This window comes from Plectropomus leopardus, chromosome 3 (assembly GCF_008729295.1).
Source record: "Plectropomus leopardus isolate mb chromosome 3, YSFRI_Pleo_2.0, whole genome shotgun sequence".
NCBI lineage: Eukaryota > Metazoa > Chordata > Actinopteri > Perciformes > Serranidae > Plectropomus > Plectropomus leopardus.
In genome coordinates this window covers 18,947,885-18,972,295 of record NC_056465.1, presented here as the reverse complement: position 1 = coordinate 18,972,295, position 24,411 = coordinate 18,947,885, and the positions used below count along the sequence as shown (strand labels likewise).

General features: G+C 40.6%; 2 protein-coding genes across 3 annotated transcripts in view; one reads left to right on the top strand and one right to left on the bottom strand.

Annotated features, from left to right (window-relative positions):
- rnf13 (ring finger protein 13) overlaps positions 1-9,728 on the top strand; it is a 52,375-nt gene extending 42,647 nt beyond the window's left edge. The window contains exons 9-10 of the mRNA XM_042515952.1: positions 7,248-7,328; positions 8,335-9,728. Coding sequence (XP_042371886.1) covers positions 7,248-7,328; positions 8,335-8,705 — 452 coding nt within the window. The 3' untranslated portion in view covers positions 8,706-9,728. The remainder of the gene's footprint in view (positions 1-7,247; positions 7,329-8,334) is intronic.
- Positions 9,729-11,070: 1,342 nt separating this feature from the next.
- Positions 11,071-23,142, bottom strand: LOC121965813 (profilin-2-like). Of its 2 annotated transcripts, none has more exons than XM_042515937.1 (3): positions 22,789-23,142; positions 18,357-18,549; positions 11,071-13,019 (listed from the first exon to the last, which is right to left on the bottom strand). In XM_042515937.1, the coding sequence occupies exons 1-3, from the start codon at positions 22,915-22,917 to the stop codon at positions 12,922-12,924; spliced, it is 420 nt and encodes a 139-aa protein (XP_042371871.1). In that variant the 5' UTR covers positions 22,918-23,142; the 3' UTR covers positions 11,071-12,921. The 2 variants fall into 2 exon arrangements, with proteins under 2 accessions (XP_042371871.1, XP_042371878.1); XM_042515944.1 differs by lacking the exon at positions 11,071-13,019 and adding an exon at positions 13,026-13,446.
- Positions 23,143-24,411: the final 1,269 nt, after the last annotated feature.

The following is a 24,411-nucleotide window of genomic DNA, read 5'->3' as shown; positions in this document are numbered from 1 at the left end:
CCCACTTGTCCGCCTTTACAGCTTTACAGACTCACACTCGAACTTGTAGATTTATCTGTTTCTAATATTTTTCCATCGTATTTTAACGTGTTACTTCCTGGTTGGCCTACAAAAATATGTCATCCCTTCACCACTTTATATAGTGCACTATAAAGTACCCACAATGCACAGCAAATCTGAGTGTACATACAATGTACCCTACATTTAACCCTTGTATACCACAATGCAATGCAGCCATGTATTTGCGTGGGGAAAAATTCCAACGTAGTGTCCGTAATCTCGTTCGTTATTCTCTATATACTGCACTATTTAATACACACTACATAGCGAATGAGTGAATGAGGTTTCGAACGCTTTTATGAGACACATAAACCGAAAAGTCTGCTAGAAACTACAGGCTGCTGTGATGAGTTGATTCTGCTGTGAGCATTTTATGACGTGCAGCGGAGTTCCCGAGCTCTACTGTCATTGCAAACTTTGCTCATTTTGAGCATCTCTGCCTATTCTGCTCGAAGCTAGCAGCTTGAGGCTACATTAGCCGCTACTAGCATTACACACCTAAATCTGCGACCAAACTGTCTTGATCAAGTTAAAATTGTAGGCGAGGCATCATGTCTACCAAAGCGTTTTTTTTTCCAAGCTGAAAACACCAGGGGCTCTTCAGGAAACGCCCAGCTGGGAGCGTTTGAGAGTGCTTTAAGGAACAGCGTTTTTTCAGCTGAAATGCTTTGGTTGCGTGTGTTAGCTATGATATGGAATATCTCTGCAAGTAGACATGTTGGCGCAAGGTGGAGCACTTGCTTTTGATGAATGGAAGGCTAAAGCACATATGGAGAGAGTAAAGACCTGCCTGGGTGTGTGGTTTTGTGTGAGGAAACCTATATTACAGAATATTAACATATATCTCCTCCTTTGTTGTTGTTGTTGTTTAGCACTTGTACAAGATATGGTCTTTGTGGTATTTGTCCTGCCCCTCCTCTACTGTGATTGGACAGCTGGGTAAAAAGTGACTGTGACAAGTGCAGTGTTTCACCCAAAGTTGAACATTTTTCAACTTTTGGTGCTCAGGAAAAAAAAAAAAACACCAAACATCCAGTGCCTCGTAACACTGCTGGTGTTTGTAGTGTGGCATAAATACACGGTGCTGCCATTGCAAAGAATTTTAAAAATGTGCTGGCCTTGGGGAAAAAAACGCTTCAGTGGACACAGGCCCTAATGTAGGGGCAATGATGAAGAATGTTTGGTATATTTAAAAAAAAACATCTCTTGTCCTGGAGTCCTACAGTTTTATAGAAGCCCAGTGTGTTATCAGCAGAGAATTCTTTAAAACGTGGACTGGCGTGGCCTTATGGACGCAAAATAATACCACAGGCCCATTGTACATCTGTACAGAAATAATGGCGAGCTAGAATCACAAAGCTGCTGTTACATCAGTTCATCAGGACACCAGTGGTCATTTTTGACAGCATGCTTATAGTTTTTTTTTTTGTTCTTATAAGCCGCATGTTGTGACACGTGAGGATTTTCAGCATTTGTTTGAGACAGCTCACTGCCACACAAGTCTCTGTGACACCCAAGACTCGCTGCTGTTCCAGTTCCCATCCTGAAGTTTTTGGGCAGTGTGCCTGAACTTGGGGTTTAGAGCGCTGATGGTTGTGTGTGTGTGTGTGTGTGTGTGTGTGTGTGTGTGTGTGCTGCACAGAGTGGGAAGGATGCCTAGTGGTGCCCTTGGCCTCTGCTGCAACAGATAATGCTGAGCTTGGACTCTGGGGGCTTTGAGCAGATACAGCCACAGTGAACAGGAACACTGTGATGCTGCTAGCGCTGCTTTAAAAGCTGCAATCCGCAACTTTACATGTTGAAGTCATTGTGCAAATGTCTGAAGCAGCAGATCCAACAGCAGCCACTAGATGCTCGCTCCAAAAACCAGACTGAAGTGGCTAAGGAGACTCCCAACTTCTCTTGAAATACAAAGACAAAAACATTTTATCAGTGGCATTATGGTGTCATTAGCTTATTTAATTTTTTCTCATGTGTATCTACCGTGCTTAAGTTAAAAGAGGGGATGCTAACATATGTTTGGTGAAGCGTCTTAGTCATTCAGGTACATGGTAATGCCGCGTTTACAACGACTGCGATTAAAATCTTTGGGTCGCGGTACTCGCACATATACGGTCGCAGGAGTATTTTTGGAGCAGCTAGCAACAGCTTGGGTTGTGGTTGCGTTAGCTAGGAGAGGCAGCTAACGGCTAACGTGGTTTGCAGTGAAATACAACAAAAAGCTGGTTGTAAACAGGCCGGCTCTGTGCTCTGAAGCAGAGGGAACCAAGACTATTATTCATCAGACTGTCACAGCAGCACATTAAATGCCCTCCGTTGTTTATTTTCCACAATAATAATAAAAGACCAACTTAAATAACTCAGAGTATTTTGCTAAGTAGCATCTCAACAAAAAAGCTAACACAAGACACAGGTGTATTTTCAGAGCTTACCATGTAACTTTATAGCTTTGCTCGCTGATCCTTCAGGTCCTTATTTGTTCTGTCTCTGTGCAGTACTGATGCTGTGTGTAGCTCTGTGTGTCCACTGACAGCGACATGGTTTATCCTGAACTTCTGTATCTCAGTAGCGTCAGTGAACTTGTCACGCGAAACACTCGCTTCACGTTCGGTGTGAACACACCATAAGTGTTCAATTGCAGGAAACTGGTCTTGCTTGAGTTTCTTGAAGATGTTTCACCTGTCTCTGAGGGGCCCCAACGACTCTGTAAGAGTTCACACCTGCACAGGGTTTAAAGCGGTTGAACTGACTGCTCTGATAAGGGTGTCCACCTCTGCCTCTGGGTCATTAGTTTGTAGAGAGCTGTTGTACTTGTCTCCCTGTAGTAACATCATGGCATTGCCCTATTGGTGGTGTATGAGCCTGAGCAGCAGCAGACTGCTTCATAATCTCCCCCGCTGCACCAGTATATGATATTAAATATATATTCAGTACATTTAGCTTACAGTATTAATCAGTCAAATTGTTATTGACAGTTAAGGGTTAAACATGTCAACTTAAACAATATTAAGGCTTAAAACAAAGTATGTTTTTAGTCATGTTTACTTCTCTCAGCCATAGTGATTGACACATATCCCATTCCAGCTTGTGCTTGCCCAAATTTCAGTTTTCTGGTCACAGTATCAGCCACTATGTCAGCAGTCGGTTAAACCACATCCATGTGTCACAATGTCCCATCAGAAACCAATAAACAGCAAAACTGAGACGACTTTTATGCTTCTTTTTACAATCTGTAATTCAGAAACCACAGTACTGCAATAGTTAGTTTCAGTGACAGAAGATTTATAAATGCAACATGGTGTGATGTCTTTTCTGGGTAAGTGAAGTCACCTCAGGAAGATTTTAACCAGCTGATCAGCCACAGCCTCGGCTGCTGCTGTGCTGGCAGGATGCCTTTCTGCTGATGAGTGTATCTGCCCACCATCTCTGGCAGAGGAGCTCAGACTGGCAGTCATCTATCTATTAACTCTGCAAACACTTTGTCAGACATGCTCCTGTTGAGTTGTTCTTTCACATCCTTTACACATACATCTTGCTGCTGGTGTTGTTTGATCTCTACCTTTAATATTTGCTGGTAATCTTTAATTGCAATTAAATTAGCCACCTGACAGTTCTTGTATAGATTTGTTGGTAGGCAAAGGTTTATGTCTGACCCGCATGTATGTAGTGCATAGGCTGAAATGAATAGCAGCAAACACAAAGGGAGTCATTATGGATAGTGCACAATGCCTTAATGAAAACCATGGTACCCGTGTAATTAGTGCACAATACCAGTCTGAGCAGCAGCATGCAACATGAAATCTATGTCGATGTACAGGATTATGTAATACCAGCTGCCACAGCTGTCAGCGTGCAGCGCCACTCTGCCATTAAGTTGACTTACGCTCTGGTTTTATTGCAGAGCCTTGCGTCATCCCCACTTAGGCTGAAAGCCTGACGTTTGACAGTGAGTTTTGGCCCTCTGGGTGGTGAGTTTCGCCAGCAACCGGCGTCTAGCAGACGTCAAAGCCAGAAACTGTGGAAACACACTCACAGTGAACTGAGGCTGAGGAGACGAGAGGGATTGTTTCAGACCCTTCATTAGACTGAGGGGGGGTAGACTCTCCCTCTGACCCCTGAACTGTACTCTGATCCCTCCCTGTGTATGATGAGTCACACCACCCCTCCCCTCCACAGCTTTTCACTTCCAAACCATAGGCGGAGAGCTGAGTGCACATGCTGCACACACACACACACACACACACTAACACTGAACAGAGCAGCTGCAGTGTCTCAGCCGTCGGTGTGTGAAGCATGTTGATGTCAGTACAGAGGAGCTCTCTCTGTCTCGTAGTTCACTGGCTTCAGTGCCAGTTCCCCTTGTCTGGTTGGCTCAACCAGTGTCGAACTGTGCAGAGGCTTTTTCAGTTTTTCTGTCACCCTCTCTCTCATTCGCCCGCTTGCTCTCGTTCTGCTACGTACATTCACTGCTCATCTGAAGTTCAGTAGGACAGCGTGGTTCCTCTGAGAGCCAGAAATGCTGGCTGGCAGGCTGATTAATGAAAAATAGAGGGGAGAAGAGCTGCACTGGCTCGAGAGTCCTTTTAAGATGTGCTACTAGCCCCAAAACGTAAATGTAAGGGATTCCCAGCATCTGAGAAGTGAACACGTTGCCAAATCGTGAACTGGATGTTTTCGATCGGCCACATTCAAAGCTGACTCATCTGAAAACACAAAAAAGCGCACAATATATGAAGACTTGTATCTATCACCTCAGCACACAGCAGATTGGTAGAAATGTTTCTATTGAGAAGTTTTTCACATATTTCTTGCTGTTGCTCACCTTGAATTTATGTGTTTTTAATGTTTGCCATATTCTCTCTAAAACGCTTTTTATTATTGCATTGCATATGTATATATATTTTTTCTGAACATTTGATCACAACACATGAACTGTACTTGTGAGCCTCATGAAAGTGAATCTCAGCTCACATGTGCAGGTCGCAGTAATGACATTACTGCAGCTGATCCCTGGCAGGAGCTTCTAGAAAGGAGCGGGTAACGTCCACAGCAGGCTCTTTGATCAGCAGGAGTGGTGTAATTTGTTCCGTGAGGAGGGATGACTGGACCAGACTGTGAATTATGTTATGCTGCAGAATACTGCGCTGCACCTCTCTAACTGGACTGAGTCCTGGACTGGATTTAGTCATCTTGAAGGCTTTTGATTTTTTTCTCTCTTTAAAAATAACTACAAAAACTTGTTTATATTCACTTTAGTAAGCTGAGAGTTAAAGGATAATTCAGGCTTATTACAACTTTGTTTGTTATTATAAGTTTGTACTACCAAAAGTAATTGCTGAAATATGGGCGCACGGTACCATTATTTCAACAAGGTCCAACTAGACAAACGAGAACACAAGCTGTCAGACAACCAGCCAGTTTTTAACAAGCCAACAGTTTAGTCAGATTCATTTTCAACCACTAAACTTTAAAGGAATACTTTACCCACAAAGTGACCACTTGTAAATCAATTGGTCATGCCGTGTTACCTGAATTTGTGGAGAAAACTTTGTTTTTTTCACGTGCCTTCAGGGAAAATGGTTAACATTCATTAATAATTTATTGGAGACCGCCTTTTATGACATCAAAACATCAGTTTACAAACTCACACAACTCACACGGTTTAACCATTTTAAACCTTTGAGCAAATTGGTTTGAGAACAAAAAGACCTGATTTTTTTTAAGGGGGGAATACAAAATAAAAATAAACAACAAGGACAAATGTCCAGAGAACTGTGTCCATAATTATTATATAAATGTTATATTTCTAAAATTATATTACAGGAAAAAAGGAACTTTTGGGGTCAGTTTTCAGCATTTTTTTTAGGTAATTTTTGTTTGTTTTTTACCTTCCTTTTTTTTTCTTTTCTACTTTTTTTTGCTTGTAATCATTTCAGATGGTAGTTGAGCTGTGGTGGCAGTTCAAACCTGTGTGAGCAGATTACCTTTTGCTAACCTTGGTTGTTTGTTTAAAACTTAATTATCTGACGGCTGTTTTTTCTCGCCCCTTGAATAATTTATTTCAGTGATGTTACTGTATTACCAAGGCGTTAAAAAAGTTATCCTTTAAGGTGTTGTTATGGCATCTGTTTCGAAAGATGTCAAACGATACCCAGCCCTTTTCATTATTTCCTCTAGAGCAGTCTATAAGTTCATAAAGCCACTGAACCTTTTCTCTCTGCTTCGCTTAGAATAGCTCGATTAGTGCCACAGTTCAGCATTTCCTGAGTGTATTGGATCCAAGCCTGCACAAACGTTCACTCTCCCTCACTCCGATTGTCCAGCACCGGCATGGGAGAGTGAGGCTTGCTTGGGATTATGTCAAAAATGGACAAGTGTTGGGTAAAAAAAAAAAGGGATGATAGTGAGTGTGGTGTTTGAGGGAGGAAGAGACGGAGCTAAAAGTGTGAAGAGGAAGAAGGAGCAGAGTTGAAAACATTGCCTTGAGTTGCTGACACTCAGAGAGAAAAGGAAGAGGAGGAGGAGGAGGAGGAGGAGGAGGAAGGGGGCCTTGGTCGATGTGACTCCCCATCCTTATACGGTCACATGCAGCCCTGGCACGGACACAGAGAGCCCAGTCGGGGAAAACATGCTCATTTAGAGCTTACATAAACACACCGACCCACTGCTCCCTCCCTCCCTCCCTCCAGCCCGGGCAGGGAAGGGGAAGGAAAGGAAAATGAGAAGAACGCTGTGGAATTTGAAAGGGAGTGCGTTGATAAATTCCTGAGCTTTTAGTGCACAGAAAGACTTTGCACCTCCTGTAAAGTCAAAAAAATGCTGGCAGTTTAGCAGTGATTCTCCCTGCAGGCGGAGGGGCGGACGGGCGGGTGCCGGGACGTATTTGGAAAAGTGACACAATTTAGGGAATTTAAGGTGATAAGGCTGGAATTCCTAATTGTCTGTCACGTCACAGAGCCACCTGACGTCAGTGAACCTCAGGAAAACATTAAAAACAACCAGCTCATCTTCTGTACATTAATAATAACCTGGACGCACGCTCACACTGTATTTCCCAAACCAGCGTCACTTGTCTCTTCACTTCAGATAATAATGCACGTCAGCTGGCCAGTAATAAATGTTCAGTAAAAATGTGTTCAGTTTAAAGCAGTCAGAGGATAAATAAGGTCCCGTCTTTTTTGACACAGGGGACAACTATGATGTGTGCGCCATCTGCCTGGACGAATATGAAGAAGGTGACAAACTCCGAGTCCTGCCGTGTTCTCATGGTGAGTGTGAACACTTCTACGCTTTACATGAACCACTGACCTTTCTTAGACTCATCATGACACGAGATGAAATGCTTTATGTCAAATCTTGATTGAAAAACCATTCGGTTTATAAAATCCAAAGATACCCTTCTCCTCTTGTATTCCTTATATACTAATGTTTTGCTTTTGTCAACAAATCCTATGAAAAGGCCAAAAATCAACAAATCCATGTGTTCCTACTAAAGACGTAATTAAATTAATATACAAAAAAAAACAATGTTCAGCAATATATATTTAAGTTTAAAAAACACTGAATGATATTTTATAACTGCTACTTACTGAAGTTAAAGTTCAAGTGAGTAGGATTTAATTGTACATATTGGCAGAAAAGGAAGATAATATAATAATTCTGTTTTTTTCTTTGTGTATAATCACCTGAAAATGAGAATCATGTTTTTGGTACCTTATAATGAACTCTTTATATCTGCATAAGGAGCAGGTCCTCTTTATTGGAGTATGCCATGTTGCACAGTGCATGTTTCTACAGTTGCTCAGAATGGACCTCTACGACAAACCTCTGCGGATAATTCGGCTCCTGGTTAAAAAAAAACTCCAATAATGAACACTGAAGGAATTTTAAAAGGGGGACGTTTCAGCTGGTTGCAATCTGCAGTTCTCACTGCTAGATGGCACTAATATCCTAATATTACTTGAACAGTAGTGGACAGTGAATTTCTTGAAATCTCTTTATGGCAGCCGAATGGTGTTTGGGATTCACTCGATAGACACTTTAAAAGTTTTGGACAACAGTGGTGCAGAGACAAAAGCTACATCAGGCTTTGGCTACACGGGCAATACTTACTAGTGTTATCAATCATTGTTAGTTTTTGTCTTTTCATCGTGTCTGTTTTCCACAAAAATATATAACCAGACTTATCCTTTAAGTACAAGAAAACAACACGTTTTTTCAAGGATTAACATTATGGATAATGACTAACCTTTTCTGTGCCTTCTTTGTCCACAGCCTACCACAGTAAGTGTGTGGACCCCTGGCTGACCAAAACTAAGAAAACATGTCCCGTGTGTAAGCAGAAAGTAGTGCCTTCGCACGGGGACTCCGACTCGGACTCAGAGGAGGGGGAGAGTGGCCCCGAAGAGAACGAGGAGGCATCAGAGAGCACCCCTCTGCTGCGCTCCCTGGCCTCCACCAGCGCCCACTCCTTCGGCACCATGTCGGGAGCGTCACGCTCGGAGCAAGACCAGGAATCCTCTGACTACGAGGACGACGAGCTGGACAGCAGCGACAGCGAGGAAGAGGTCACCGTGGAGACTGTGGTGGTGCAGATGCAGCAGCCCTGCTCTGAGGGCCACGAGCACGACCTGCCACGAGCTTGACTTGATTGTTGATAAAGTCCCCGACCTCACAGACTTTTGTTGGGGGGTCACGAAACAGTTTCATCTTTACAGTTTTTCTGTCACTGCTTACAAGACATTGTAATGTATCCTCTCTGCAAAGTTTAAGTTTCATTTTGATTTACGGATAAAGTGCTGGTTTTCGACTGTGTGACACAAAGTCAGTAGCATTTCTGAGGGCCGCTCAGCAGATTTGTTAAAAGTAGTGACACTGATGTACAGTAGACTTTTATACTGTACGCTACTTGATCATGAAAGAAAAGATGACACACAGATGAGTGGAAAAGTGACACAAGATCACACTTGTTCAGTAAAAGTACTGTGTATATAAAAAGTATAAATCACAATAAGTTACTTCTTTGATTATCTCCTATACTACATGCTCAAGACGATGAGGAAGTTTCATTACTGTACATACATGTTCACACTGACACTCCTATGCAGCATCCTTTTTGTAAAAATTTACCTAACATTCAGCAAGTATAGAAACATTTAAAGCCACAGCAATATGGTTTTGCCAATTTATTTTCTAGCCTGATGTATGCAGGAGCCTAGGCGCTCCTGTCTGTGTTTTGTGCCACGGTTTATCTGTTACAGTTCACACTAAGAGAAGCCAAACCAGAATGAGAAACACATCTAAAGCAAAGGATGTAATCTCCATGTGACGTCACATTAAGGAACGGAGAGACACTTGAGTGGAAATAATGTCCACACTGCCTGTGGTAAACTTCTTCTGGCTGCTCCGGACCTATCACTCCATTTAACACACACGGTTGTTGGTTGATAGGCCTTGTAGTACACATTTAACTGACCTTATCTCATTTTAATACAGTTTATAGTAAATAATCTTTTTTTTTCTTTTTGTAACATGGCTTGATTTTGTTTTATGTTCATGAAACCTGTTGCCTTTTTCAGTTGATGTATTTTGTCTTGTTAGTGTTTTCCTGCTCATGTATGTCTCTTCTCAATACAAATTCACTTCAATAAAATGAAAATGACACCTGACAAGGAAACTTTTCATGGTCAGTAATTATAATTCACTAAGTTTCATGACTTTGAAACATGATGCAATATAGCCACTAATTCAACATATATCCTGCTGCTGATATTCTGTCTAGTTTTTGCTTTAAAGGGACCTGTTGTCAGTACGTTTTTGTCGCAACATGTACAGCTTCATTGTGTTTATGGGAGGTTTTAACAAGAAAACTCCAGTAAAACCTGGTCAGTGTAATGAGTTGATTATCAGATACAAATCAGCCTGTATTAGTTAGCATGGCTCATTAGCAAGTGGAAATTATGGGACCTCTAATTTTACCATTAAAGACAGCAATTTTACCCCAAAATGAGGGTTTTCCGGGGAGGGCTCTGGGATTGAAGCGCCAACCATGAAACGCAGTCTCCTTTATGGTGAGTGTCTGACTGGGGAATTCAGCAGCATGCTATTCCACATCTCTTTATTTCCTTTTTTTTCCAAAAAAAGGCATAAAAACCCTTAATGAGAATGAAGGTAAAGGCTTAATAATAAAAACCACCAGTTCATGAAGCGAGCTCGTCCTGAGCACCGTTTAGTGGATATCCTGGAGCTTTCAATCACATGATCTTGAATCAGCAGATTGGACAATATTGCGAACTGGATAGGGGTCATGCAAACTGCATATTCTGTTTGGATATTTTCTTACTTTTTAAGTATTCTTAGTTTATGACTTGGGATATGTGGACATTATTCTGCTTTTGGGAACGTTTTTTGACATGTATACAGTGCATTTGGAATATGCAGTTTTGGGGTTTTTATTAGTCATGTAAAGAGCTTTCTTATGAATAAGAGCATAAAACTGATCATTTTGTTCTTGGTGGTCAGTGACTCAAATAAGCTATAAACTAAAGAAACATGACTTTGATAATAACGTTTTTTTTTTTTGCCCTGAGGCCAGTCTTGTGAAGCAAGATTACTGAATGGGTGGAAAAACTGATTGGCTGCTTTAATTTTGGTCCTGACTTCAGATGGCTCCAAGTTTTACTCTAGAATCTGCTCACCCTGTTTTCTATGAACGTCTCACATCCAATAACAGATACTGCTCAAGCTTCTGAAAATCTCAGCATCTTGTCTTTAAATTTGATAAAAGATCTAAACCCACTTAATGAGAAGACCTGCTGTTTGGTTTTTTTGGACAGAGCCAGGCTAGCAGTTTGTGCTAAGCTAACTGAATGCAGCTTCATGTTTAACAGACATATTCAAGTGTCGTATCCATCATCTCATCTGACTCTTGTCCAGGCAAATTTTCCCCCAAAAATGATCCTTTCAAGGAGAGGCAGCATTCAGTGTGATACAAATGACAGCAAACATTTATCTGGTTGGAATAAATTTATTTGATCTGTCTGTAAACAAGGTGATAAATCAATTTATGGCATTTCTTGGTTTTTATGCATATGAAATCAGATGCATTAAAGAGACTGTATCCCAGATGTAAGAAAAATAAAGTGATGAGGAAAAAGGAAATGAACATAAATCAGCAAACAGGACTTGAAACAGGTTTTTTTTTTATGAGTACACATATCCCACAAGGCCTAAACAGTGGAGCCCAAGCTAAAAAAAGAAAAAAGTGCCAATGAAATGACTCTTTAGTGGACAGTGGGTAAAATCCATCTTACAACAGCAACAGATCTCTATATTATGGCACAGGATACACAGGTTCTGCAGTTAAGTTTCAACAAGACAACCCATAAGCGTCTTTGTTCCAACCAATCCCATCTCCCATTGAGTGTCATTTCTACTTTTGAAAGTGTTTTTTTTTTCAGTTGGACGTTACAGTTAGCAGTACTGAGCGCGGACAGACCGTGTGATACCCCAGAGCTCAGCTGACTATAGAGTAAAAGGCAATTTATTCCACAGTTTTGAAGTTGTCAACACAGCATGGGTTTGTACAAATGCAGTCGTTTGTTTTCTAAACAATAAAGAAAAAAAAAAAACAATGAATTTTCTTCAAATACTCCCACCCTTACCTCCCCTGTAGCTTCATATTTTTTTTTTAACCATGGTAAGTATTACTGTCTGGTTAGCGTTTCCTTCATCAGAAAAAAAAAGTTAGCAGTCATCCTTCACATGATTTAGAGCAATTGTATAAACACCCGAGCGACTACACTTGGTCCTATTTAAAAAAAAAAAAAAAAAAAAAAAAAAAAAAACTGGACAAGCTCCAGATGGTTATATGCTGGGATATCTACTGTCCAAAATGGCAGCCTTTCAAAAAAATAAAATAAAATAAAATATATTACAGGAGCTGGCAAACAAAAACAGTATTAAGTGCCTGAGCCATTGTTACTGTGGAATGTCCATGGGGGTTTTCGTGTAGTCGGGGAGTGAGTTGTGATGGTGGGAGGAGAGGCTATCAGCATCTGGACGACACCAACACTCGCAAATCCGGCTTGTGATCGTCAACGGAGCACCCCCAAACACTCTTAGTTTCCCTCCTTTTATAAAAATGTATTAAGGACAAAGTAGTGGATCTGAAAGGAGAGGGGTTAGGGGACTGGTTGGTTGAAGTGTTTGATGAAGACGAGTCTCCTGTGAGGTTTGTAGTGTCGCCTGCTTTGAGCAAACAGGACGGGGAAAGGGGAGGAACTTAACATTTGGCAGGAGGGAGTGCAGAGGGAGGAGGGGGGAGGAGTAGTGTGTGGCAGGAGAGGGGAAACAGTGGACCAACCACGCAGTCCGCCCTCCCGGACATGACGGGGGAAATTAAAGAGGAAGACATGACGAGCTTTGTTACAGCTCTAGTGCTCCAAAGGCATCGGCTGCTCGGGGAGGGAGTGATCGGGTTTGAATAACGGGCACCATGACAGAGAGAAAAGACTTCAAATTGATGCTATATCTTTCGTTGTCTGAGTGTTTGGCCAGATTCTTTTTTTTTTTTTTTTTTTTTTGCTGATCTTGGTTAAGTACAGATTTGTCATGACATCCTGTTAGCAACATGCTCATCTTTGCTATGGATCAACTTATAGTGCTCAAGAGGGGTAAGAATACACAGCGCAAGTGTGTTGAGGGGAAAGGATAACAAAATATGGGATAACAAATGGGGAGGAGAGAAGGCAGAAAAAGAAAAAAAAAAAAACAAAAGTAACTACAAACTAGGACTGGAAGTAGTGTGAAATGCAACAGGGTGGTAAGGGTGAGCTGCTAGGTGGCTGGGTACAGGCTGCTTTAGTATCCGGACTTCCTCAGGTACTCAGCCATCTGAAATGCTTTCTTGTTGAGCTGCCCTCCATGGACACCTTCCTTCCCCATGACAATAACCAATGCTGGAGTACACAAAGGAAAAAAAACAACAAAATAAATGAACAGACATGGTGATAGCAGGACTGGAAAATAATATACTTTTTTATTGCCGCTTTGCTAAATGTGGGGCTACATTGTTGACAGAGCATGAACTCTGCTTTATTAGAAATGCTCCTGGGATTTGTTTAATGGGACTGTCTGTTTAAGGGGAAACATGGTCTTGACAGTAATTTGTTTTTTTTTTTTTGGTCCATTTTTTTTAAAAGTTTTATGCTTTTTTTGTTTTCCTTTTCTTTTGTTTTTTTTTTTCCTCTCCCTCAGCTACAACTGCATAAGCTACATCAAAACTAAACTAAAACCCTGAATCCCTCAAGTATTTTGCCATCGAGTATGCCTTCTTATTCAATCCGCCTCCATGGACCCCTTCTTTGCCCATTACCAAGACCAAGACTGAAAGAAAAGAGACAGAGAAGGGACATTTAGAGACAGTGCGGAGATCACACAAGTGAAAAGAGAAGAGCACAGAGCCAAAAGCAGCAGGCAGACGAGACAGCTACAGAAGAGGACAATGGCAGAAAAATCATAGCAGTGCTTTGGTCTGGAGGCTGTTGAGCCTAAACATTCATTTTCTCATCAGTGCTGCTGGTGGTGAAACAACAAAGACGTCACACATTGAGATTGGGAGGACAGAGTGAGTACGACGGGAGAGTCGATGTAAAGGGTGCATGCAAAGCTGTTTGTCAGTCTGTACACTTGTGATGAGCAAGTAATCAGGCAGAGGCTCAGAGCTGTAGTTAGTGTTGACTTCTTTTTTGAATCTGACCTCCAATTAAAGTAAAAAACAATGTTTGCTATGTCATACTACTGCTTCAAAAAGGAGCTAATTTTCCACATCAAAACCCTTTTAGTATTGTTATTACTGTTAGCACAGTTAGCAGCATCAGAAAAGCTAAATGCTAAAGGGATTTTGCTGCTCAAAATTCAGCTGCTCACTCACCAGGGCGACCTGGGGGTAAAACAATGGGTGGGCACAATATATCCGTGGCAATGCCGACCCAACACCATGGGATTGGATGGCGCTACCAGCAGTATTAGACAAAAAAGTGGCTCCACTAGCTCACTCCCACCTGGTGCACAGCACAGAACAGCTAGCTAACCAGCGGAGACCAGAGGGTGGACAGTGAGTGCACATATTCACGCAGGTAGCTGCCTGTCTGTCAGCAAATGCAACAAAAATAAATATGAGGCAAGATATTAAAATCACAAAACATTTAAATTTCACCACCCAGAGTCAATGGAGCGCCAGACTTAAGGATGGCACCTCTTGTATTTCACGTCACGTTGTGCCTTTTTTGTCTTAAAAATTTTAAGTTCAGTTACTGGTTAATGAATGTCACGCTAAATTAACTGAAGACATCCCTAATCCCGGCAGAAAGGAACATGTTGTTTGGACCAGCAAAAATCCCATCATCTTTTTTTTTTTCTTCAGTGAAGATGAGATGTAAAAAATCCTTTCACACTTAAATCTTGACTCATCACAATGTCAGTCAAAAATAACTGCAATATATTTTTGAATGTATTTCAGTCCTAGCCTGAATCTAACCTGCTGCTTTTGACAGAAAAGTTATCATGCATTGAGTGGCCTGCTGCATGAATGTGTTGAAGTTGACTCTGACAAACCGCTGCAAAATGAGCTTCCCAGCGGCAACGTATTGTATGAACGTGGTATTAATGCAAGCTGCTCTGAGTTTACTTCACTCCGCTTGAAGAGACTAGTCTTTGTTTCATCTGTAATCACACCATGCCAGCAGCAAAGAATAGGAAAGTGAAACTTCTACTGGATACTAACAACCATAACTAATGCGGCACACATGCAGATACAGCAGCATGCTTGTGGTACCTCTCCTCAATACATGTAAGAGCCCTGGAGTGCCTTAGTAAGTATTTTACCAGAAACGGAGTGGAGGGATGTGAGTAAGGGAACCAATTCATACTGTTGAAGGAAGGGAGTGTGTTAACCACGAAAGAGTAGATGCATGCAGTTCAGAAAGTTTTTAGGAAATCCCAGCCACTAGAGTGAGCCCAGTGTGTAGAGAATGGGACCCGGTTACAGCCTCACCTGCAAGTTTTTGCAGTGTGTGGGAAGAGTGGGAGGACAGGGACATCGGGGCCCACACAGGCAACATGAAGACTGGCACAACTCTCAGGCGAGCCCTTAAAAAGGGGACTTAACTTCTTTGCATCATACAACACTTGCTAACAATTTAGGAAAATGATGGTTGCTAATGTAAAGAGCTGTTGCCTCCAAAATATTACCTTTTGACAGTGAAGTGAATTTGAAGTTATTCATTCAGTTATTCATTGTATTTGATATTTGATTTCATGGAATTTATGCATCAAATCTGAATTTTTAGATATAAACAAGGACTGCCCGATAATTACACTAACATTATACATAATGGCTTTACGCATTTAAAATAAAGCAGCCTTCCAATAGAGATAAATAAGTGAGTTGTGACCACTGTGCTGAAGTGTTTCAGCTATGCAGAACACAAATCACATGCCAGCTTTAATGCTGCTCTGGTTGACATCCAGCTAGTGGGCAACCAATGTCTTTAATGTGACCGAAGTTCAGGGTTAAACAGTACCCCAATATACATTCAATTTGAATATACTTTAACTATACAACCTATTCCATACAAAGTAAGGATAAAATGCAATTACATTTTCTTTTTTTTTTTAAGTTTTGTCATAGATCTTGCTGTGTTACATGATAGTACAGTGAAAACCTGGACTAACAGAACTGAATCAGGAGGGGAACTGATGACAGGAGCAAGGAAACAAATACCCCCACAGACAACAGATATACAAGACACTGAAGAGGGGGAACTGAGAAACACGTAATTATTTAGGACTGTTTATAGTTAAACTAATGTCCAATAGATCTAACATCTTCCTTATCAATAAAGTGCCCCATTAATGAGTCCTAAAACCAATAAATTAGTTAGCATGATCCTCTCTGTTCACCTCTTCTCTGAGTCAATGTTCTTTTCTTTTTTTGAAATGTCTTTTTGGCAAACTGCCTGAAACATAGTCTGTGGTGAACACACGGTTAGGAGACTTTGAAACTTTGTTCTATGACCAAATACGTAATTGAATACCCTGATTGTGAACTTTGCAGCTGTAATGGATCTTGGAAAAGGGGGGTTGCCAAAAATTGGTTAAACGAGACGAGGGAACATCATCACGCCAAACAAAGCTTTACAGCCTTGTTGTGGTGGTGATGTTAAAACATGCAAATAGCCTAAGATTGCTTTGTACTTCTGGAAATTGCATTTAGGTTTTAAATATTCTTCAGGTGGAGTTTATTTGTAAATATTATCTTGCTCAACAAAACGTGAGGGTGTCATAAACTTTTGTTTAACACACATCTTATTTTCTGCAATAATCAAATGGAAAAATCTCACAGGCTTTTTGATGACAGAAACAGGGCAATACCAACTTCTGCATCAACCTACAGAACAATATCATCCAAGAGGCATTTCATGCTCACAAAACAAATCATCCAAATTATACTAAAGTGCAATACAGCTATAATTGACAAAACTATTAACATGGAAGACGGTCATAAAGTCTGGGCAAAGTAAAATCAGAGATTCTCCCTACATATTATACATGTTAGAAAATATCTGCTGAAAACATGAAAGACTGAAGTAGTGTTGTCAAAAATATTGATTTTTGTGTTAGCATATTTTTGGCGGGCTTTAAATGATGGCTCAATGACTCTCTTAAACCATGCTCATCATAACTCTATCCTGTTAAATTACGAGTTAGAAAGAACGTCATTTCCATTAACAAAACAAACCACAAAATGAAACGTGTGCCTTCTGCTTTAAGAAGTACAAACATTGCAAATCCAGTGCTAACCCAGCTTTTCGGTGATAATGTGTTAAATATGATCACGAGCGCAAAGTTGATATCCAACTCAGTTTGTTTACATAAACGCACAGCTAACAGGTTCATGAAGCAACAGAAGTGCATATTTAACAAGACTCCATGTAGACAGAGACATGTATGCTTGCTGTTAGGACACCAGTTAAGGCCTACATATTCCCATAGGAAAATATTTTTACCAGACATGACCGGAGAGGTTTAAATGTCAGACTTCAACGGGTTTTCCTGGTCAAAAACTGATAACAGAAACCCTGAGTGCAGCAGTGCTGCAGATAAAGGAGCTTGCTTTGAGTTTTTGAAAGAGACAGAAAGTGAGAGGGGAAGAGAAGGCGGCCTATTGCACAGTGCTCCTGCAAGTTCTTGACGCGCCCGCCAGAAACCTGCGATATTTTCTAACAAGGTAAACATCAGTTTATAAACGCACACACAACTTGTGCAGTGAAATCTAAGGCTTTACCTAACTCAGAATTATTTCAATCTAATCAGATTCAGTAGTTCAATACGACCGTTTTATGATTTGTGTTAAAGTTTGAACGTGTTTGGCAGGACGTTCAGTGTGAAAGCAGTATTCATGTAGCCTAATGTAGTAAGTAACAAGCTAACGGGACCGACCACTAATCGCAAATGTGCAACATTTTACAACGACACTAGATATCAAACAAAAGCCGGAGTCTGTATCCTGTTAACTTGCTGAAAGACGGACAAAATAGAAGTGAATTTTGACAAATACTGCACGCAATGTTTTTGAAAGTTATGATTAACTTACTCTGAACATGTTTTTTTCACTCTGTTACACACTAAGGCTGAATGGACTGCTTCAGCTTGTTGCTGTGATACGTCAATGTTGTTGCTATACCGGACAGGAAAGATGGGCCTGAAGCGTACACGCCCCGAGTGTTTCAGAGCAGAGAGTATTACTTATTTTTTCATGATTTGGAAAGTTGAAATATTTGATTTTCTTTAAATCGTTCAAATTTGGCTGGATTGTTAATAAGACATTTTTCTGTGGTGTGACGAACTCCAAAACCATTTATTTGAACTTTACCCAGACTTTAAGTGAATTTCTCTTTTACCTTGACCCAATAAACCTTGTGATATGAACTTGCCTCTTAGCTCTAAAACAAATGTAGTATTCTTACAGTTAACATTCATCTTGGTAACAGTTGTTCCCCATCATAATCGAGGGACATTCAATGGTAAAATCCTGTGATTCTAAGACATTTCAACATCTGTGTACGTCATATATTGAGGAAAGGTGCATTCAAGATCTATCCCACATGCATGGACAACACATAAGTTTTATAAGTGTAGCTAAACTAATGGCACTATATCAAAGCAGGCTATACTGTCACTAAAGCACCACAAAAATGTTTGCCACTACCAACCACACAGAACACGGTGCTCACCTTTGCCAGCTCTGCCTACAGAAACGTTGTATGTTGGCTCTCCACCTTGACTCTTTGTCCGGATGTCCATTGTCCAGTCACCGTCAACTTGGAGGCTGTCTCTGATTACGGAGCATTTTTTAACGCCTAAGGTCAGCCCACTGGTGAAGAATCCCTCGCGGTCCTTTCCTACTACAACGTCGATTTCTTCGGGCTACAGGGGGAACACAAAAGCCAAGAAATCAGTTTCATCACTGCCAATCTTAAATGCAAACTGTTGATTAATACAAATGGAGTTTCTTGAGGCTTTTCCGATTATCCTTTTATGGTGATTTGTTGGTGTTTTTCATTGCTCTCAGTGAACAGAATTCTCATTTATTGCACCATAGTGTGGGCGCTGTGAGGCCTTTTGAGACTGATTAAGTGCTATACAAATAAACACTTTAATTCCTCTGTCTCTCAGCTCCTAATTTTCTCTCCTTTCCTCTACAAGCAATGTCTTATAGTGCTATAAAAGTCCTTGAGTTTGCATACTTATAATTATACATCTTTACAATATTTCAAACCATGAAATACTTGCTCAAAACATTTCTTATGCTGTTGAAAACATGCATGTGTTTTTGTAGGATTTGAACACTGATAAGCAGAAGTAAAAGTAAATCTTGTTTTAGTTAACTATTAAAAACTGAACCACAGTGTGAAGACATGGACAATCAGTTGTACATATAGGTAAACAGAGCCAGTTCTCTTGGTTAATCTCACAATAGACACTGCAGCACCATACTCCTACACAGTATGAAATAACTCACCTGCAGCCCTCCAGTGTGGCTTTACGAGACATTACAAGGATATACACTATCATGGGTTTTATACACCATGCAGTTTCTAAAATATAAACACTGCAGCCAGGGAAGGAAATTAACTACTTTGTCCGCCTGCCACTGTGCCGGGTGGATTTCAAAATCTACCAGCCACTCAATAGATTACCATTGTTTTGTTGGTGAGTGAGGCAAATCTAGCAGCCACTTACACATTTTAGCAGCATTCGGCTACCACCAATTTCCAACCTCAACTCCAGTGAATATTTTGGATTGAAATTCAGAAAATGAGCATTGTGAGAGTACTCAGGATTTCACTAAAATCATACATCCTAGCCCAATAACAGAATAGAGTGATGCTTCAGACAGATGTCAGGTGTATTACTTCTAGGCTGTCTTTCAATGTTTCACTCCTTGCACTAGTTGCATGCAACTCTGATAATCTAGGATTTCAAGCACATCCTACTGCTGCATTTGTTGACACGATTCTACATTAGTGCTGCAGCTAGTTAAGTTTCCTAAACATTTGTACTTTAACATCACATCTGAGTATGTAAAAGGCACCAACAGTGAGCATATTAGAAACACAGATCGAGATGATTAAATCAAGCACATACAAACTTGAAACATGAAAGGCGTTTTAAAATCAAACATCTCATATTAGCCAAGAAAATTAGTTAACTACATTTTATTTAGACATTTTATTTGAGCATAAAATGCAACAAGGGAGCAGTTCTTTAATCATCCAAGATGGTAAGTACAGACATGATGAAATTCAATTAAGAAAAGGGCTGCACTTGATTCATTTCATGATTAAGGGCCCAGGTTATCATTCAGCGGTTACTTAGTGATGACTTTCTCAGTGCCTTAGTTTGATAAACTTACCCTTTCATTTACTAAAATTATCATAATTCCACAAATACAGTGTTTGATATTGTCAGCTATCAATCACATCACCCAAACCGATACGTATGAAAAAGTGTTGCGGTTGTCCGCTTTGAAGTGTAATCATGATGCGATCAAGGTCCGTTCATATTTAACGCTGTTAATCGCAGACTGAGGTTCCTGTCTTTAAAGGCCATACCGGGCTAAGTTTTAAAGCAAGAGTGATGGTAAAGTCATGTCTCATATGAAACTAGAAGGTATAAGGAATCCAGTGGTACCAACCATGCTAGCTTCTCAGGAAGGGGGTGGAATAACACCCCAAAGTTAGGCTAAAATTTTGGCAATGGAAAAATAGCGTGCTTATTTCACAGGGGTCCTTGACCTCTGACCTCAAGATATCTACATGAAAATGGGTTCTATGGGTACCCAAAAGGCTTACCTTGACAGTCATGCTCACTTTGTGCTAGTGCCATGTAGTTTTTTGTAGTCATTCATTCATAAGAAATTATGAAAATGGCTTTACCATCTCAAACTTTTCTTTTTTTTTTTTTATAAAGCAACCTTGAGTTCAAGAAAGGCGCTATATAAATCCAATGTATTATTATTATTAATATGGACTTCAAAACTGTTCTGAAATGCAAAGAATAGAATTGGAAGCGTGATTAAAAAATGCAATTAATTGTGATTAACTGTTGATATAATCCTATTAAAAAAATAACTGTTTGACAGCCTTAGTGTGCCTGAGTAAATCAAGGTGAACAAGTCAACAAGACTGAGTCTGAGAGTTTGTTGCAAATGTTAAGTAATGTAAAGGGTTTTTTTTTTTTTTTTTTAACACTGTGCCAAGTTGGTCAGGAGAGCATTTGAGCACCGAGTGAGGATATCCAGCCCCAACTGATGAAAAAAGTGCATGGTCTGATTGAAGACTCAGCTGATTCTGTTATACTATAGCTGGCAAGTCTTGAAATCTCAGAGGCTCACTGCACCCGACATACAACATAATGCAGAAGAAGAAAAAATCTCTGATTACTACCAATATACCACGTATTGGTGACCACTACTGCTTAAACGTGCAAAAAAAATGTACTGCAGCACACTTTGGATATTAAGACATGTTTATTCTATGGAGAGAGAAAAAAAACTCCAGAACAAAAGGCGTCGCCCCTTAACTCCAGAAGTGCACAGTCATGGCACACACGAAACCCTTCAGAGGAAAAAAACCCTGGAAACTCAAGTGATTTCAACTAGCTAGGATAGCATGGTGGCTAACTACATGTTGAGGCCCGGTCAGCTAATTACATCCGCAGCCTTTATTCACTGTCCAATAATCTATTCGAGCAAGCATGCACCACAATGCCTTATATTCAGATTTGGCTTTCTTATATGCGATTTTGTTTAGCAAATTTAATCACTGGATAGGGGGGGGGGGGCAAACTTGCTAACGCTGGTAGCGAGCTGGCACTTTAGCTGTGGCTTCACACTAGCTTTTTCTTTAAAAATAATAATAAAAAAACGTGGAAAATTAAACACAAAAATGTGAATTTATCCGGTATGAAAGATACCGTTATCTTGTCTCGGTGGCCTGAGCGGACACTCCCCGGCGGCGGCGGCGGCGGCGGCACACTCGTCTGTAGCTCGCTTGTCTGTAACATGAGTTCAAAGCTAACATGCTCGTCAAAATAACAAAACGCTCGTTAGAGTCTCATTATTGCTCGTTATGTATTCACCTCCACACACATTTATATTACTGACCGATAATTTATTTAACAGACAAAATGGAGGCTCAAGGAAGCACCGGAGACGGTTTTTTTTTTTTTCAGCAAAAAGAGCTTCGCATAAATGCTACAACACGTTAAGATCTTAAAGTCCGAAGGGTAACTCAAAAACGAAAGAAATCTACCGTATAAAATGAGGTCGGTAGCTTCAGACGTTACCGAGACATTTCGATTAGCTTCCATGAGCAAAATGAATAAGAAACTGGGAGTGTATCCGCCATCTTGGAAAATAAGGGGCGGTAGCGGCAGTGTGATTCACAGAAGCCGGATACGGGAAAACGGGAGAGACCAACTGCACGCCAGCGCGTCAAGTACGCGTCTGAGCACCGCTAACTTTGCGCTATTAGCGTTAGCTAATAATGATTTTCCAATGGGGATGACCGGCCTGATTTGAGCTAACCTCAAGCGGTATTTTGCTAATCAATGAGTATGTTGCATTGCTAGGCAGGTAGGCGGTTTTGTGTTTTTAAATCACACGCCATTATGCAACAAAAAGGACAAAATCTTATAACCCATTGGTTTATAATAATCTTGATAATCTTGAAATTGGTTACGCTTTGTTCGGCTTGCTCATCTTATCTGACCGGTATCACAAGCAAGTTAAAGCAGGCTAGCCTGCTAGCGTTGCTAAGCTAGCCCTTCTAGCTTGAGTTCGCGGTACCGTTAGTGACTGAGGAGATCTCTAGTTGGTTAACTGACTATTTCTTAAAACAAAATACTGCTTAAGTTAAAACCACACACTGCGAAATTCATGGGAAAGAATAAAAACGGCAGAATAGTGGTGGTGGGCTGAAAAGCAACGGTGCATACGTGCCAATGCATCTTGATTGTGACCACCGGACACCATGTGTATCACACACTGCTCGCCTTATCCTCATTCACCCAGGCCTGGCTATGCAGACAAACGCACCGGCATGCAAAATGTACATTTTCCTCTCGTGTAACCCTACATACTGACACACAGAGCATACTAACCGTTATGTTGGCAAAGGTACCGCCGACAAACGATGCCCAGACGTATTTGGCGTCCGTGTACCCAACAATGGCCGCGTCCTGGCAGCTGCCATCAGCCATCAGGTTGTCCACGTAGCTTTGCCAGGACATGTTTGTGAAATTAGTGCTAAGATGAAAAAACACGAAAGGTCAGGGTAGATCACAAACGTCTCTTGAGCGACGAAGGAGCAGTGAGGAAGCTGTATTTATCGGTGGTTTAACGGGCCTCCAGCAAGCAGAACCCCCCCGGCTCCGTCACGTCCCGGCTTTCTTCTGGTCTAGGCAACGAAGAGAAGCCGCTGCAATCGGACAGGCGCTTGGGTGTAGTCCTCACTAAATCACTCCGCCCAGGTCGTTGTTCGCCCTGCTGCCTCATTGCATAATATACTGCGCGGCGGATGGATACATCGTGGTATAAAGCAAGACAGCCTATTTTTTTCTCCACTACAGCAGAAATTTGCTCCCTCTTTCAGCTTCTAGGAGGTTAAACAAGTCAAAATGCACATTTATTTATATTACATTTTTGTTATGGATTCAATAAGTGTTAGGTATCTGTGATTTAATTTTCTAAGAAAACTAGTGCAACAAATACAGTTGCAAGGCATGTAACAATTTATCATAAGTTTTTTTTTTCAGTATAATGATCACTAAAGCTGAAGCTGTTTTACCTAGATCGATATAACTTTATTTATTTATCCAGAGTACTGTGCAAAATTCTCAGGCCACCTTAAACATTGTTATTTTAGCAAGGTAATAATGATCATACATATTTATTTATTAGTAGCCTAGTGTCTTAGTCATAGAGGAAATATGTAAATGGTATTAAAATTACAAATATTTCTGAATAAAACAGTTCCAACAGGCTAAAGTTGCAAGCATTTAGCATGATCTCCCTTTCCAGTTATCATGTCATTAACTCTCTTGGGCAGACAATATAAGATTTTCAATACTAACCTTGTGGTGTATTTACGTCAGGTTGTATTCAAGATATGTCTATCTATCTATCTCTCTCACTATATATATACGCATATATATACGCTAAAACGACAAATCTATGTCCTCCTAAGACTTTTGCACAGTACAGCATTTTTATTTGTATTCAGTCATTTGGTCCACTCATCACGTACTGAACACAGGAAAACACCCTCAAAAGGCCAGTAGGTCATCACAGGGTTAAGTAGCAATTAAAAAGTAATCACACACTCATTATGCAAATTAGCATTTTTTTATCTTCAATACTCTTGGCTTGAATATTTCTGGATGAGGACTGATATCCTGCTGTAACTAAGCTTACACTTTAGGCGGGATAGAAACTTAACAAATGTGCTATATTCCTGAAAGAACAGTCCTAAAGTGGGAGGCTCTCCATCCATCTTTAGCGCTGTGTTTGAGAGAGAAGCTGTGTTTCCATATATGTGTACGTTTACATTTTTGGCATAGTTTACACTCCAGAATGTCCTCCAGTGATTTAGCAGCAGGAATTGTGTATGGTTTGTGTTGGGCACACTGTTAGTTATAAACCTTATTCAGGATTCAATACTTTGTTGCTATTTCAATGTTGTTAATAGACATGTAACTTTGTGTGCTCACATGAAACAAAAATAT